The sequence below is a fragment of the Columba livia genome, chromosome 3, assembly GCF_036013475.1.
Source record: "Columba livia isolate bColLiv1 breed racing homer chromosome 3, bColLiv1.pat.W.v2, whole genome shotgun sequence".
Classification (NCBI taxonomy): Eukaryota; Metazoa; Chordata; class Aves; order Columbiformes; family Columbidae; genus Columba; species Columba livia.
The window spans coordinates 60,842,017-60,860,573 of NC_088604.1; the positions used below are offsets into that span (position 1 = coordinate 60,842,017).

An 18,557-nucleotide genomic window follows, 5' to 3' on the forward strand; every position below is an offset into this window, starting at 1 on the left:
AATCTCTTTTCTAAGTGTTTATAGCGACCAAGCCTGGAAAGAAAAAAATTTTTTTGAAATATGAATTAGTGGAATTAACTGTATAATGCAACTGATCTTTGTAGTACAAATTTATTATTAAATTATAATATTAAATTCTGTTTTACAGGAACATAGTCTCAAACTTGAGACTAGGAACGACAATGAATGTGTAATTTTCAATAAAGACAGACCTCATAGTGAACAATACCAAGAACTGATAAAACTCCTAAATTGTGCTAATCTCTTTGAGGGATAGTATTCCCCAGTCATCAAAAAATATAACGAGTATTCTATCCTCTCTTTCATTCTGTTTTAATAATGTCCCAACGGCTGCTCTTCGGTGCCAACTTTGATCTCAGTTTCTGCAACAGGAGACAAAGCTGGTTTTGCCCAGTGGGGTTTAATTTATGCAAATCTGCAGATGGTTTTGCAGGAATATGATTTGTTATGTTTCCTAAGTGGATGAGTTTGCCTTTTTAAATACCTTGGCAGCAACAGATTTGTCAATATCTTGCATTATGTTTTTGAAATGGCCTTTCAATTACTTTAATTGTGGTTTGTTTAATTCCACACCCCCGCCCCCCCCACTTCTTCCCTCCCTCCCTTTCTCTCTATAGATTCTGGGACTTTTCCAAGCCCAACCCTTTGCTGGAAACAGTCGAGCATCATACTGAATTTACATGTGGACTGGATTTAAGTCTTCACAACCGTGGCCAGGTGAGAGCTGGGATGAATTTACTTTTCACTTGCCTATTATGGCCAGTGTGGTCATGACTGGACTGCAGGACTCAGATGCTGAATAAGAGCCACCAGACTGCAGAAAGCTTCTGGAAGTGGGTCTAGCTGAATGCTTATTAAATAAACCTCACTTCAGATCCGTTTTTATTTATAAAGCAGTTACTTGCATTGGGCAGGGAAAAAGGGCAGGACAGACAGAATTGCAAAATCAGATAGCTGAAAGCCACAGTGAGCTCAGGGAAAATGAGATCGTTTTGTTTCAGAAGGAAGAGTAATAGAGAAGGGCCTAGAATGCCAAGCTGAGATACAGAGCATTCTTCCTTCTACTTAGAGTGTCAAGTTAAGCATTGGTAGTGTCACATGTGATACCTAGACCTGGTTTGTCATAATATTTGAAGTACTAAAAGAGTACAGGTGGACTTCTGCAAAGCATTTGACACTGTCCTGCACAATGTCCTTGTCTCTAAACTGGAGAGACATGGATTTGACAAATGGACCACGTGGTGGATAAGGAATTGGCTGGATGGTCGCACTCAAAGAGTTGCAGTCAACAGCTTGATGTCCAAGTGGAGAACAGTGACGAGTGGCATTTCTCAGGATTCAGTATTGGAACTGATGTTATTTAACATCTTTGTCAGTGACATGGACAGTGGCACTGAGTGCACGCTCAGCATGTTTGCTGACAACACCAAGCTGTGTGGTGCTGTCAACACACTGGATGGAAGAGATGCCATCCAGAGGGACCTTGACAGGCTGGATAGGTGGGACTGTGAAACTCATGAAGTTCAGGAAGGCCAAGTGCAAGGTCCTGCACATGGGCTGGGACAATCCCAAGCATAAATACAGGCTGGGCAGAGAATGGATTGAGAGCAGCCCTGAGGAGAAGGACTTGGGGATGTTCGTTGATGAGAAGCTCAACATGGTCTGCCAGTTTGCACTTGCTGCCCCAAAAGCCAGTTGTGTCCTGGGCTGCATAAAAACACATGGAACCAGCAGGTCAATGGAGGTAATTCTCCCCTTCTGCTCTGCTCTCATGAGACCTTACCTGAAGTACTGTGTCCAGCTATAGGGCCCTTGACATAAGAAGGACATGGTTGGGGTGAGTCCAGAGAAGGGTCACAGAGATGATCAGAGGGCTGGAGCACCTCTCCTCTGAAGACAGGCTGAGAGAATTGAGGTTGTTCAGCCTGGAGAAGAAAAGGCTCCAGTGAGACCTTATAGCATCCTTCCAGGTCCTAAAGGGGGCTACAAGAAAGCTGGAGATGGACTTTTTACAAGGGCCTGTTGTGATAGGACAAGGGGTAATGGCTTTAAACTGAAAGAGGGTAGATTTAGGTTAGATACAAGGAGGAAATTCTTTGCCATAAGGGTGGTGAGGCACAGGAACAGGCTGCCCAGAGAAGCTGTGGATCCCCCATCCCTGGGAGTGTTCAAGGCCGAGTTGGATGGGGCTTTGAGCAGCCTGCTCTAGTGGAAGGTGTCCTTGCCCATGGCAGGAGACTTGAAACTAGATTATCTTTAAGGTCCCTCCCAACCAAAACCCTTCTATGATCATTCTAAGAGGCTTAATATGTAGTTAGAATTCTAAAACCCTCAGCTATTGATGTGAAAGGGTGGAACCCATTTTATCAGGGGCAGTTGTTTATTTACTGGTTGTGGTAGGGATCCTCCTCTGCTTCTGTTGCTACAGTTGTTTCTGTTTTGTAAACAGATGATTGTTGTTTGTAGTATAAACTGTGTTTTCAGACAAGAAAGGCAGGAAAAACTAAAGCTAATTATTTGCTTGAAAACAAGAAAACCTATGTTTTTCATACAGAAATAACTGTCACTGAGTTAACTGTAACTAATATATTATTTAATGTACCACAGATATTATTTGCATCTAGATTCCTTTGTACTTCACAGTGAAATTAAATTTTTACCCCAGATAAAAATTACTTGTAATTACTTGAAATTGTGATTGGACAAGTCAAGTAAAACCATCATAATTTCTTGCACTGATAAAAGGACACAGGAGAAAGTTGTAAGTTTGGCAAAATGCTTAGTTTAATGCATGTGGAACTATTGTTGCCAAATGCTAACTTGAAGAGTTTCTTGCCCAATCACTTGTTCCCTTAATTCTGTTGCCTCAGAGGTTCTGCGGTAACTGTTCACGAGGCCATGCTCTGAACCACGTGGAATTTGTAAAGCTGAAAAGAATTCTCAAGTTTCAGGTTAGTTTTCATCATGGCAGGGCAAGAACAGTTTAAAGGCCAGTCGCTGGGAATTAAACTTCATCCCAAGTGGCTGCACAGGTATGATTCTGGCTAAATTTGGTCCAGAGGGAGCAGCATGCGTAGTATAGTACAGCAGAGCCTTACAGTGCTTACATCAGTGCGTGCTCTGAGCCCACTTCAGCTTTCTATGAAGGTGGTGAGGGTTTTGCCATGGATCTGAATGATGCAAGAAGATTTTTCTTCATTTCGTATCGAGGATGTGATTACATCTTGATTATAAGCCTGTTGCAAAGAGCTCTGTGTGCTACAGAATGGGCCTCAGTGGATGATGTTTCTGACTATGTGGCTAGATATGACTTCTTTTTGTGTGATTTATCTGTCAAACTTGGAGTTGCTGCTACCTAAATATTCTGTCCTTTGTAACTGCAATGTATGGAGTAGCCTTCTTGGAACAATGTCAAGTAAATGCTCAATGATGATAGATAATGAATTGAGAGCAAACAGCTGCACATGCACTTGTGTGTTGGAAACAGGAGAATGATGGTGTGCATACCCATCTACATAAGGACATTCGTGCATCCAGGTATTTTTTTTTCAACACAAAAATTCTGCAAGTCCAGTTGGACTTAATGCACAAAATGTGTAAATATGGATACGTATCTATATACACTGCCTTCCAGACAGAAGTTTGGCATCTACAACAGCTTTAATATACCTATGTTTTTTCCTATTGAGTTGATTTAATGTATTGTGAAGGCTGGATATCACAGCAATGCAAACTGTAAACATTCTGGTTTTTAAAAGAAGTTTAAAAACCTGTGATAGAATTAAAGTATAACTAGAAGATAAAGAATTAACACAGAATTGTTGCTTCCAGTATGAGCACTTGCAGCCTTTCCCTGGCTTCTACATCTATCCAACGAAGATTATGTGCTTCAGTTTTATGCCTTTGTTCCAAATATGTAGGTTGCCTTTGTGTCTGCTCTTTATCAAGACCTGATAATGAGCCTCATTCATTGTTGTTTTTCATGCATTTGTATTAGGTTGATACAAAAGTAACTGCAGTTTTGGACCATGAATTTTAAATCATTATAACTAGGCTCAAACACATCTTTATTAATCAAAATAGGAACCATTACAATCATTTGCCATTTTTTTGACAACAAGAAATAAGTTTGTTTATTCCTGTAGCATAAAAGTGCAGGCTTCAGGATTCAACGAACTCTTGGAAAGCATTTTCTGTATCCTGCTGGTTGTGGAAGCATTTTCCCTGCAAAAAGTTTTTGAGATACTTGAAGAAGTGGCAGTTGGTTGGCAAGAGGTCAGGTGAATGTGGCTGAGGAGGCAAAACTTCGTAGCCCAAATGGTTCAACTTTTGAAGCGTTGGTTGTATGACGTGTGGTTGGGCGTTGTCATGGAGAAGAAGTGTGCCCTTTTTTTTGACCAATGCTGGCTGCAGGTGTTGCAGTTTTCAGTGCATGTCATCGATTTGCTGAGCATCCTTCTCAGATGTCATGGTCTTGCCAGGATTCAGAAAGCTGTAGTGGATCAGACTGGCAGCAGACCACCAAACAGTGACCATGACCTTTTCTTGGTGCAGGTTTGGCTCTGGGAAGTGCTTTGCACGTTCTTCTTGGTCCAACCATTGAGCTGGTCATCACCAGTTGTATAAAATCCACTTCTTGTTGCATGTCACAATCCAATCAAGAAATGGTTCATTGTTCTTGCATAGAAGTAGAGAAGATGACACTTCAAAAGGATGATATTTTTTTATTTTCAGTCAGCTCATGAGGCACCCACATATCGAGCTTTTTCACCTTTCCAATTTGCTTCAAATGCCAAATGACTGTACAGTGGTCGACACTGAGTTCTTTGGCAACTTCTGGTGTAGTTTTAAGAGGATCAGCTTTGATGGTTGCTCTCTATTGGTTGTTGTCAACTTTGGATGGGTGGCCACTATGCTCCTTATCTTCAGTGCTCGCCTCCTCTGCAGAACTTCTGGAACCACCACTGCTCTGTATGTTCATTAGCAGTTCCTGGGCTATGTGTGGTTGATGTTGCGAGTTGTCTCTGCTGCTTTACGAACCATTTTGAACTCGAATAAGAAAATTGCTCAATTTGCTTTTTATCTAACATAATTTCCATAGTCTAAAATAAATATAAAATAAACAGCAAGTAATAAGTCAGTAGCAAAAAAAAAAAAAAGACGAGAAAAGTGCATTAAAATTATGTATAACATAACCACATTTATTTGTTGTAAGAATGTATTTCAGTATCAAACAGCAATTTTCAAAAATGCAAAAACTGCAATTCCTTTTGCACCAACTTAATATGATTTGTGATTTTCACTCTGTGCTTTATAAGGAGTTATGACTTGAGATTTGAACTGCATCTCTCCTCCATGGATACAGGGTATTTTATTTATAATGGACAAGCTATTAATTTCTAGTCAAATTAAGTACCATTCTGGTCAGTAACCTTTGCTTTCGTTCTTAATGATATTTTTGTTGTCTAGCCAGAAGGTGTTTTCCTTGGCTGTGCCAAATGAACTTCAGCATTTTTGAAGGATATTTTACATGTCATGAGAAAACCAGTCTCTACTTTGAGAAAGTGTTCAAAACAGATACTGTGATTAAGTGTCAGATGGAGGAATTACAAGACATTCCTGTGGAACCGATCGAGCTTTGAACAGAACGCACAGGCAGAGAGTAGGTACGTGCAGGCAGGCTGGTTTTTGTACAGTGTCCTCCTAAGGGGAGGCAACATGTGGGAGAGAGATTTGGTCATAAGGAACGGGTCCCAGTTGTCAAGGTAAGTATTAGCTAGATGAAATAGAAAACTCCTTTGTCCTTAATTAAGATTCTGATATCTGTTTGGGGGTATCTGACTCTACATAAACTGTTTGTTGAAAGCTTTGCATTTTAATAAAATCACTGCTGTTTGGCTTGTTTTTCTTTCCGTCATAATATTGGTGGTCAGGTTCATAGCCATTTCAGGCAACTAACAAACTTTCAGGTGCATAGGAAAATGTGCATTTTACAGTGCAAAGCATTAACAGAAATGGTTCTCATGTTATTCAGGATATTTCTCTGTTAAACTGCAAGTGCTGATGTGAGAACTTGCAAGGCACGTTGTCTAGGAGAAAATACTCCCAACTCCAACTTTCAGCCAAAGCAGCTTTGCCAGGCACAAGAGCAGTGACAAGACCTAAGCACCAAAAATCTATTAAATCAGTAAGGGTGTACAGTATTAAGAACTGAACAAATCCATCTACCTTGTCAGCAGTATTAAGAGTATGCAGTTTTTTAAACCAGACATGGTAGTTCTTTCCAAAGTTTGGGATAAGGAAAACAATTAAACCTTGCTCCTTTCTATATGTACTAGATAGTTGTAGGGTATATATAGAGAATATGAAAATTATAATCAGCTATATACTACTCCTCGCTAGGGGCTGATAATGCTAGGCCATGTATTGGAATTGTACTCTGTAGCTCACCATATTTCTTATTTCTCTCCTTTCCCTGTATGTGATCTGTGAATGTTCTGCCAAATTAAAATATAATACTCCTTTAAGCCTAGCTCCTACTGGGATTTTGCTGTGCTTACCTATAGCATGTAAGCATGAGCCTAACTTCTTTTGGCGTTATTTGTGCAGCTTTTAAAAGCAGCCTTTTTCTTCTGATGTGGGTTGAATGTGATACAGCAGTCATGAATTAATTTTAAATATCTTTTAGGCAATCCATCAATGACACAGATAAAAAGTACAGATACTGTGAACAGTCAGTACTTCTTGTCTTGATTTTGAAATTATTTCAATAGGTATATAAAAAACAGAAAATTCTTTAAATCATGGACAAAAATACTTTAACCCTTTCTGTTGTAGTTATAATATTGCTTAACACAAATGTAAGGAAAGCAAGCTCTGAATTCTGTCTGAAAACCTTTCTCAACCTGCACTTTATGTCTATTCTGAATTCTGCAAAGCGGCCAGTGGAAAGTATAAATTAATGCTTTCCATTGAGCCAGGCTTTCTGTCTTGCTGCTGGCAACGGGATTAAGTATTTAGAAAGATTCCTCCCCTATTCCCACTATTTCTCTGTACTTTTACACTATGAACAATGACATTTCTAAATTGCAAGGATATGTGATTTTCAGTCGAAATGTTGTCAAATGGTGTAGTGGCTTAGAACGCTTTGTACTTGAAGGGCACATTCAACATCAGAGACGTGCCAAATCAGAACAGAACTTCAACAATATACAATACTGAGGTAGTCCCTTTAGAAATTAAAATTGTTCTACACCAAATGAGGATTAGCCAAATATTTGTTCTCTAGTCCAAACTCATCTGTTATCAGAATGTGTGCTAAATAACTTCTGTACAACACAAATAGCGATCACTCATTATTTTCTTTTCCTCTGGTTGTATGTGTTTGGGTGGTAATTATATCACAAATGGGCAGCCAGCCATCTGCATAACGGTTTGTGTCAACGTGGTTTGAGAGGCAAACATGTTTCCTCTTAACCCTCTGTGTGGCTGTACCTCTTTGTGTAAATATTCCCCCAGAGTAGATTAGCTAACATAAATCTGATTTCCCTTAATTCTAGATCTTACCTGGAGATCTAGGATGTATGGATGCAAGGAAGGGCCTGGACACAATTCTTCTGTTTTTGCATTTGGAGATGGTGATGGGTGTTATGGCAACACACACATGACACTAAATAATATCAAGACAGTGATAATACCAGTGCAGTACCCAAGAAACTGGGCTTGCGCTCCGTGTTACACTGTCCTTGCGATCCAGCTTCTCCCTAAAGCTGCAGGGTATCACCAGCATGTTGTGCTGTACCACAACCTGCTCCTTCCTTTCACCCGGTCAGAGGCAGTTAGAACTCAGCAGAGATGCCTACTTTGTAGCATTGGCTTGTTGGTCACATGAAACAGTGCTCTACTGATGATATAATGACTATTTTTATGGCATCAGTATCACTAAAATTTTAAAAGCTGTAATTTCTTATTAGTTGGGGGGAGGCCATAGCCAAACTATATACACTTGAGCTGTATCCTCTGAAGGTAACTGAAATCTAATCCTCCATTCTTATGGTTTTATGGGGAAATGTTTGATCATCTGTCAAGTTTTGGTGTACAGGTTTGTTCTGCTGCCTGTTTTCTCTGTGCAGCTTGTGTGATGTGCTGCATTAGCTGTGCCACCACAGCAAGCAGAACGGGCACGAGAGGGGCTGCTGGAGTTGGCTTCACCAGCACAGCCAAGTATAAATGTAGAAGATGTCTTTAGTGAGGCTGTTTTGCTCTGTATTTTATTGTTCATTTAAATTAATTTTGCTCAGGCAGGCCCAGAAATGTTGACTGTTTCATTTAAAAGTGGAGTTAAATCTTGTGGAAATGTGCAGAAAAACAGAGACTTTCTCTGCTTTTTTTCTTGTGATGGCTTGCTCTTATCTTTTACACTTAATTGCCAATGAACTGATATCTTCCACCCAGCTGTTGTGGCTATCACACTGCTATAATTATATCACTATCTTTACTTCATTTTAATCATCTCCTTATGGTCCTTCTCCAGGATGCTACTAAAGTTTTGCAGTTATTGATCCTTTGAGATGAAAAAATCCTATAGCATCTGTCCTTTTACTTAATTTCAGAGTGGATTTTTGCATGAAAATATCAGATTTAACCAGCTGTAAATGTTAAATAAATTTGAACTGCCTTACAGAGTTGGAGCAGGGAAAGGGAGGTGACATTTCTTACTGGTGCTTATTGTATGTTTTTTCCAAATTGTTAAAATTAAATTTTCACTGCCTAAGTCAAAGCTAGCCATTCATGAATAATGGTCACTCTTTGCCACTATCAGCATAAGTCTCATCTTAAGATGCTTGGAAAAGTTGCTGTCATGCATCACAGTTCTGTAAAAGCTGCAGTGTCAGTGTATGGAGAGGAAAATGCACTTTGATTTTTGGTTCTGAAGTACTGGGAAGAGATAGGAGGCAGCAGTTTCTTAATAATTGTGTTGCTTGTGCATTGTATTTGATTCAGTGCCTTACAAATGCTTTCTGCTTCTGTGAGCCTCGTCTTTCATTCAGCACAATCAGATTTTGTTTCTTTTCTGCGTGATCAATAAATCTGTTTGAGAAGTCCCAGGAAATTGCACTAGTGAAACTCAATGGAAGACGATGGGATTTTGCAGCTGTTACTGAAAACATGGTTTGTCTTACAGTTATCTGTGATTATATCCCAAAAGGGAGAAACTTAGCTTAACTCTGAGTTTGAGGATTGGATGGGTCATTAGGAAACACAGTTTCATTGTATGTAAATTGGCTGCATTTGGGGTCACCAAGGTCAGTATCACCACAGAAGGGCATTTTGCAGTTGCAGTGTATCTTCTACAGAACTTATGATTGACTTCACTGATTAAAAACAGTTCTTGAAAGAATGGGGAAATGTCTTTCCCCTTGTCTGTAGAGTACGGAGGAATTGCTACAAATTCTGTGGAGATTCCAAGGATTTCTTTCTAACATGCAACTCATCTCAGTTTCCTTTACGTTTCACTGAGGAAATGCAAGCTCAGGAGACTTGCATCTAGAAATACATAGTGTGACTGTATTTTGAGCCTAGATCTTTAAAAGAACTTCTGGTCCAGGCTTTCTTTAGTTCTGTCTTTACTGGAAATAATAATTAATTCAATATATGTTTTCTCAAAAGTAAATTAAAAAATGCTCAGGGTTAGTGAACATTGAAAATAAGAAGTTTTAATTTACAAACTTCCATCACTTTCACTCTAGGGTAAAGGCAAACATCATGTGCAGTTCACCCCAGCAACTGTTGACCAAACACTAGTGTTTTGGATTTTCTAGGACAAAATAGCTATTGAATGCATTTAAATTCATATGTGATCCATTATGCACTTAATCAACCTGTTTCAATGATCACCTGCAAAAGTAATTTGATGAGTAGCAAACCTAGAAGCTTGCTTTATCTCTGCTTAATCTCCATCCTACATGTTTACAGAGGATGCTCAGGACCCTTCAAAAATCTGTAATAATGATATAAACAGACAAATTCTGTATGAAAAGACACAGAAGATAAGAAACTTAAAGGGGAAAGGAAACACAGCATTGGTGAAAGCAGAGAACTGAATACTTTTTCTGCTGTCTCTTCTACAGAAAAAAAAAATACAGATCTTACAAGTTTTATCTGAAAACAGGGTGGGATGGAGAAAAGCTGAGAAGAGAAATGGGTCAGTCTCAGACACTTTTGTTTATTATCCTATAATTGATTATGAGCACTCTGGAAGCCGAATGGCACCAAGATACTTCCAAAAAAAATACTAATCTAGAATTGCTGTACTTTCTTTGATTAAACCCCTTCATAAAGGTGTTACTGAACTCAAAGTTTTTAGTTGTTCTTTTGAACGTATTTAATCTTAGTTAGGGCTTGGGGATTTATTATGCCTTCAAATATTGAAAAAAAGTTAGCTACTAACTTGGGAGATTTCTCTTGTTTTCTTACTTCTGAACAGTAGAGAGGCAGAATGTCATTCAGGTAATTGCAGTCGCCTGAATGGATTGGCCTCGGGTGCTGGAAAAGGTCTAAGTCTATTGCAGAGGAGGATGATTGTGATGAATAAGGAACAGAGGGCCTGTCAGAGGGGCAAATCGGTTAGTGAGGAAATGGAAATGGCTTTGATAAATGAATGGTTGTCAATATTAAATCAGCTGGTGGGAAACATTGTTATACTCTGGGAAAAGGAGAAGCACTTTGATAAAACACAGGATAGCTGTTTCATTTGAGTTAAACTATGATTTTCTAATCAAGCAATCAGCTTCCTCTGATGACCGCCGTTTTCTGTTTGCTTGCTTTTTGGCTTTACTTGGAGGGAAATACAGTGATCCCCATTTCATGTGCTTCAGATAGACTTGCTTAAGTCGCTACTGGCAGATGACTTGGCATGGTGATTATTCTGCAGTAATAACAGTGCAGTACCCCTCGCATATATACTGGTACTGCAACTTTGCTACTGAAATAAAAGCATTAGAGACAAGCAGTAAATGTCATTTTGTTAGACTGCCTTTGTCCCATATAGCTTTAGTTAAAATTACCAGGTTTAGAATGCTTTTTCTATTTGCATTATTTCTTGATGTAATTTACTAGTCAGCGTAAGGTAGAATATTATTGTTTTACAATTAAGCGCTAGTTATTCTGCTTTTCCCTGCAATTTCTGATAGTTAAAATTTACTATAGTAGATTTTTATTCCATAGTTACAAGAGCAATTTAGTATTCATAAATGATAATGCAAATTGCATGGCATATGAGTGTACAAAATATTCACTCGTATGAGGATATTGTAATTTATACAGTTCTTTGCAATTGAAGTAAACTGTCTTCTACTTCGTTTGCATGTCAGCTTAAAAACAAACAAACAAAAATGTAGATCATCCACCCTCTAAATACTGAACTCAGTGAGATTTTTTTCAATCTGGGAGTAAAATTTGTCCCCAGGACAGGTGACATTTTCAAAGAAAGACAAACCTTCATATCTTCGTGTTCCTAATGGCAAGGACTTTTATCATGTATTTAAATAATGTGTGAGTCTGTTTTAAATTTTCCTTTGTCTTTCATGCTATCGCAGAAGGATTTTCTCTGCCTGTTAGTTACATAATCTCGTTGACGAAAATATAAACGCTAGGAACTTTTTAAATGCCGTATTTATTTACTGTGGTATGCTGGATCAGCGCTCATCCCAATGGAATTTCTGCTGCTATTTTAATATTTAAAATAAGTAGCATTTACTTTATTAAAAAGTTGGCTGAAGTGCTTTAAAGCATGTATTTAAAATGTTCATGTGTCACATGAGAACTGACATTTTTAAATACTTTTAAAGCACTTACATTCAATATCCTATGTTCCACTCTTCTGGGGAAAGGCAGGCAACGGTCATCAGAGCATTGTATAAGATGGGTCATAAGAAAAAGGCAAAATAAAAGGAGAAGACGTTTTGGAAACTGAAGCAGTAGCTGCATGAACAGGCACTTCTCTTTATCCTGGGGTTCATTTTAGTCATTTGTGTTTGAGGCAGCAATAATCTATGAGATACTGCAAAGGGGCATGGAGCAGCTGTCCATCAGTCAATGCCGGCTGTCACACTGTTAGCTTACAGTTGTCCCCTTTCTCTTACAGTCTTGGCTGTATTTTGGAGAAAGAATTATGGAGAAAGGGAAATGCTATTATATTTTGTAATGCTGTTCCATGCTGCAGTGTCCCAGTTTCCCATACGTATCTGTTTGCTGTTCTTTGCATGTGTATTTTCATCAAGGTTTCTGCTATCAGTATTCCATTATAGACTTCCTGCTGCACAAGAGAACTTGATACGCTGTTATTTGCAGTAGCTTTTGTTTTCCTTTTGTTTGCTGCTTATGTTTTCATCTTTCATGTGCTATCATTAAGTCAATGAGTTGGGCAAATTACCACAAGTGATCCTTTTCAAACTTCCTTTTAATATCCCGTTTATTTTTAGTGTTGCTAGATTAAATGGTTGTGTAACTGTGTTTGTTCAGAGGCTACTTCAAGGATGCTAATTACATTGATAACAGGTGGGAATTCCCATGGGATATTTTCCAAATGTTATCTCTGTTTCTTTATGAAAGTAGGAATTGGAATTGTTGCCTATAGAAATACAGATATTGATCCAGAGCTGTGTAGAATATTAAAAAAACCCAAACCTGTGTTTTATGTGATTGCCAGTGTCTACATGGCATTTAGTGGAGAACTCATTTTCTTTTTGGTATGATCTGGGGGACTGCAATGCAGCAGAACATTATAATACACAAAGCTCTATTATGTTGTATGAATAGACAGACACGTTGTCAAGAGATTTTTTTTGATCCATTTAGATGTATATGGCAAGCACTCCAAATAACTAAGTAGAACCAGCTAAGGAAGCAATAAAGATGAATAATAGTGCAGTATAGTAAACAGAAAATGGGCTAATTATAGTCTGAAATCAAATATTGAAGTTGGATTTCCAAATTTTTAGTGTGCAGCTGTTCATTCTGGCTCTAGAAGAGAACAGGAATTGCAGTCTGCAGCAGAAGGAAGCTGCTTGTGCAGAGGATCCAATACTGTATCTTTTGTGATCCCAACCGGAAAGGACATTGTAGAGATAATGCAAGATAGATTCAGCCAGATTATCTGGCATATATTTGTGGGGCTCATCAGCTTTTTCTCTTTAGCCCTACTCTTCTTCTCTTTGACTTAGTTCTTATCTCCCACTATATTTTGTGAATATATATTACAGTTCATCTACTTGAGTAATGGACAGTGTGGTTAACCCTTTCACTTTGTTACAGACTATAAAGGGCATTATCGAGTAATTTTCAAACCTAAAGCATTCTCTAGTCTTCTTCTGTGGAATCTTGTTGTTAAAACCGTTTAATGGTATAGAATTAGGTTAACCTTCTGGTTTTGTGATTTTAGGTTCAAGATCTTGGGACTTGTAATTTGGAAAAGTTTCAGTTCTATTAGAATCATTTGCTGTGGTTTATAAGATGACAGGGGCACAAGGGCATCACTTCTCATCACGCTAGTGGTATGTAGGTAGTGCTTGAAGCAACAGCACCACCTCCAATTCTCAGTGCTCGGCAAACAGACACCTCTTTTCACAACAAAAGACTGATATCACTGCTTATTAGTGTGAGACCGAAGTTCTGGATTAATTCTTCAAGAAACTTCCTGTGTCATACTGGTGAATTTCTTTGTTTTCCCATTCTTCAGCTATCCATAAGGAAAACGTCTCTGACAACTTGCTATACCTGCAAGTATAAGAAAGTTGTTCAGATTTGGTCATGAAGTGTTTAGATATCATGGTAGAAGGGTCCTGAGACTCTGTAAAGAGAAGAAACACCACAAGATCTGGACTTTTGTGTGTCCTTCGGTTCATTCTCAGTTACATTCTTTAGCCTATTTGGAACAATCAGTTGAAACACAGAGTTTTCCCTGCTTTCCTCATGGGGAGTTTGAAAAATAGGAGACGGTTAATTTTCATGCATCTCAGCAAAATTATGAGGAAGCTTTGAAAAACAAAACCAACTGCATTATTACATAATTTTGAGGCATTGTAAATCAGAGTACCAATGAGCATTAACTCTACAACATGCATTAATTTCTTTTAAGTTCCTTCTGTTTTTTGTAAAAATGACACTTATGAAGGATCTAAATAGATTTTGTTTGCTTTGTAGGTGGTGGATTGTGCTTGGGATGAACTAGTCAAGATCTATACTCCGTCATGTCTGGCAGTTCCTGTCTAGAGAAAAAGTGAAGAAGATCTGACACACCAGGAAACTTTCTCTCTTCCCCCACACCCAGACTTGCTCTGAAGTGTCAAGTGTGTCACTAATCTTAGTGTCTCTTTTTAAGTAAAACTCTCTTGAATGGAGTGTTGTGCACTTTAACGATGTGGAGATATTAGGGCTGGGTTTACTGGACAAGTAGTACTTGAGCCAGCAAAACATTCAACAGCTACTGAATGGCCAAAGAGTGGCTGTAGCAGATATGAGCTGGTGTCTTTAGAGTAAAATTGCCAACGCAGTTTTGTGATCTGTCTGGCAAATATGAGAGCAGAGGCCTGAATCTTCTTGGTCCTTATAAAGAATAAAAGTAACTGGTTGTGTATTTGGAGATAATGTCACTGTAGAAAAGAAACGAGTGGCTTTTCGCTGTAAAGTGCTATAATGTCAACTGAGGTTTGTATCACTTGGATGCATTAATATTTATATGTTTTGCTGTGACTCATGTTGCATTAATTTCCTGTGCAATATGATGAATACTCTTGATAGACAGTAAATGTCATAGTTTATTGCCAGCTGATTTGTTTGACCTTTTTAATTGCCACTTCACAAATATGATAAAGATTATTTTCATGCATTTTTTCTGTTGTATCTCCTTGAGTAAAACAGTCGATGAAGTCATGCAGAAAGATACTCTGATGATAGAGAAGACCCTTAGGAAAAAATGAAACATATACAACACTAATTGGATCACAATCTTCAAGATTTAGAGATAGAACAACCATCTCTTCTATTAGACTTGTCTTCTGTTTTCACTTAGAAAATTTTTCGAAGAGATAGAAGAGGAACGTTGCTGTGTATTCAGTGTTTCTGGACCTCTGACAGCCTGGCCAAAGTGAGAGCTGATGTCCAGACCAGTTGAACATGCAGGTTAGCTGCGTGACATAAACATAGCAGATCCAGTATGGCCAAGCTATTATACTTAAAAGAATATGCCCAGCATGCCTGTGACTCTTTGCAGGTCAGGTCTTTGCAGATCCTTGGACAAGTTTTCATTGTCTCCTGTTAATGAATGCCATACACTTCTGGGTTGCACCACTCATATATCAAGCAATAGCAGACATTGCCAGATCTGCTGGATGCTTTGAAGAAATGAAAGAGAGAATTCAGCAGAGCTAAGATCTGCAGATTGCAAGGGAAGAATGATTGTGCTGTCTTTGAGAAAGAGCCAGGGAACTAGTGGGTAGCCACAGGGAGATACACATATATCAGTTTGGTCGTAGGGCAAGATAGAAAGAAACCCGCTTCTACAACATGAGAATTTGGATCCTGATAGGATCGTATAGTTTTCTGGGTCGGTGCAAAGTGACCCCAGAATGCCATCTTCTTGAGCTGAATTGATAACCAAAAGTAGATTTTCTGCATACAGCTTTCAGCAATACTATAAGCCATAACATCTAATTTTAGGCGTTAAAATTGATTATTTCAACTTGAATAGTTACTCCACTCTTCTGCTTTATCTCCCTTTTCTGCTTAGACTACAAGTTACTTGTCTGAGGGAGTGGAACATTTTGGTGGTGGGTATGTACTTTATGTATGTATTTCTGGGGGGAAGGAAATGGTATATTCCAAAATGCTGCCATAGCCTATCAGTTGGAAGGGCACATTTAGAAAACCTCACATGGGGGAAAAAAAGGAATTATGAACACATACACTCAACACATGAATTAAACCTTTTCTTAACTGCCTGTTCTCCCCGTATGTCCTGGTTAGCTTCAGTGCTGAGGGTTGCTGTGTCTGGCTTTAATTCTCTTGAAAAATGAGCACATCTAGAAGATGTACATAGTAAATAAAAACTCTGGCCTTTAATCTTCCTTTGTGATTTTTGAATGGAGAGAATGTGCTGTAACATTTCTGCATTGTAACAGAAAAAACAATCCGGCAATAGTTGTTGCTGATTCTTAATTCTCAGGGAATGTTTGCTGTAATTGTTTTAAAGAACTGCTTTTATGACCACAATACTAACTTGTGATCTTTTTTTTTTCTGTTTGTTTATTGAGACAGACTTTTAACAACAACAGTCTTAAAAATGTAATGTGTTCTGCTTTTAAACTTGCTCCTGTGGAAGATTTAGTTTTATGGGAGCCCATAGGTTTCTCCTTGGTTCAAGAAACATATTGATTAATCATGATCTAAAGGAGTGGATTTGCTGTTCTACAATGCTATTAAATTAATTGCACACAGTGTCTTGGCTACACTCTTTTATTCACTTCCCCAATTAAGAAATGCTGATCAAAAAGTAAAGGCAGTGAAAAATACTGAGAGTATTGTGTAAGTGGAGCATATTGTACTCATGGTCTGTGTCTTGTGTGGATGCTGGATGACAGTTGCAGTTTTCCTCTCTGCTTTTAGAGACCATACTTACATGCAGCTTCGCCTAGCTGTATGTCACGTCAGGTCTGCATATTGATAAAGGAAAGCTATTTTAAATTATTCTTTTTGTGTGGTTGTGCAGACTACATGCCAGTGATGAAGTGTACTCTTTCTTCTAGCCAAGTACAATGCTGGTCTCAAATTTTGCTGTGTAGGCATGGGTGTACTAAGCCTTTCAGCACTGCTCAGTTGTGAATGTGCTCAGGGTCATTTGCTAGGGAATGGATACAACTCTGCAGAACACTTCCCCCGTATACCTCATGGCTGCATTAGACCCTAATTAAAGCAAACTGTCCATTAAACATTATATATAGACATAGATATAATCTTTACTATTTTCATCCAATAAACCATTTTTAAAAAATTATGCCCTGAGGAAATTGGCACCAATTTGCTCTACATTTTTTTTTCTCTCACCCTTGTCATTGTACCTAGATGAAAGGCAGAACTCAGCATAATTTGCATCAAAGAATTAGAGTTGAGGCATCATCATAATCTCGTTGCTCTACAGAACCACAAAGTTTTGGATTACTATGATGTGTGCCCCACTACTAGGTCACAGTTTTGTAACAGAGTCAATTTACGGACTGAGGACCCACTGCTCTCTCTGGACACAAGAACAGCTGGTGTAAGGGAAGTACCATCACTGCACCGTTCCTTCAAATGATGTCTCTCCCGGTTGCTTTATCCCATTCCTTCCCAGTGAAGTGCAGGAGAACTCATCCCTTCTGAGTGTGGAGAGGCAGTGGGAGACTAGTGCTGGCTGTGGCCTGAATCCATGTTGAGAAACAGGTGGTTTGGGAAGGGACAGCACTTTCACCCGCCCTTGCTGTGTATAGGCTGGACTAAAATCAGGAACACCATGAGAGATGTTGCAAGAGAAGCTGGCCTTGCAGCACTGGTGAGTTCTGAGAGATGGCATATGGTACTTGGGACATGGACGCTGGAATTCCCCCAATTCAGCATTGGTGTGGCCTCATCTTGAGTACTGTGTGCAGTTCTGGGCACCACAGTTCAAGAAGGATGTGAAGGTCCTTCCAGAGGAGGGCAAAAAAGCTGGTGACATGGCTGGAAGTCATGTCTGTGAGGAGTGGCTAAGGACTTCGCGCTTGTCTAGTTTGGAGAAAAGGAGACTGAGAGGGGAGTGATCTCCCCGGAATCCAGTGACAGGATGGGTGGAAATGGCTCAAAGCTGCACTGGACATTAGGAAGCATTTATTTACTGAGAGGGTGGTCAAATACTGAAACAGGCTTCCTAAAGATGTGGTCAATGCCCCGAGCCTGACAGTGTTTAAGAGGCATTTGAACAATGCTCTTAATAACATGCTGTACCTTCTGGTCATGCCTGAATTGGTCAGGCAGTGGGACTGGATGATCGTTGTAGGTCCCTTCCAAGTGAAATAGTCTTATTTAAATGTTTATCCTTCTGTTTATACTTTTCTGTTTCAATCACGGAACTGTTTCGCCCCCAGTGCAGAGTTGTAGCCTGGTCCTCTGCAATGTCAGCGACTCACTTCTTCAGTGATAATTTCACTGGTGGGGGGACAAAATTGTCTCTTCCAAAGTTTATGCTTAGGTGGAGTCACAATTACTACAGTATTTCCGGAAAGCACAATTAGATTATTTTCCATCTGCACCTATTTGGTAGCAGGGGATTTTTTTTCTCCCACGTGCAAACACTGTTCCAGTGATGCACACGTTCCTTTAAATGGTGTTCTGTGTGGGCTTGAGATGAGTCCAAATGGAGGCTGGTGTAAATGCATTGGCACAGTTCTCTCAGTGGGTTTTGAAGCCAGACTTCATCTCCAGTAAGTTTAAATGAGAGTTTCAACCTTCATATGCCTATTATTTCA

The 18,557-nt window shown here is 39.0% G+C and overlaps 1 protein-coding gene across 3 annotated transcripts in view; it reads left to right on the top strand.

Moving 5' to 3' along the window:
* Positions 1-16,517, top strand: part of PEX7 (peroxisomal biogenesis factor 7) — a 46,426-nt gene extending 29,909 nt beyond the window's left edge. Inside the window, exons 9-11 of one of the 3 annotated variants that reach the window (XR_010471391.1) lie at positions 639-738; positions 5,491-5,687; positions 14,224-14,359. Coding sequence is in view for 2 of the 3 variants with exons in the window: in XM_065057123.1 (XP_064913195.1) it covers positions 639-738; positions 14,224-14,292 (169 nt within the window). In the remaining variant the exon portion in view is untranslated. Of the gene's footprint in view, positions 1-638; positions 739-5,490; positions 5,688-14,223 lie in introns of all 3 variants that reach the window. The other 2 variants (XM_065057123.1, XM_065057125.1) reach the window with 2 other exon arrangements.
* The last annotated feature ends 2,040 nt before the right edge of the window (positions 16,518-18,557 follow it).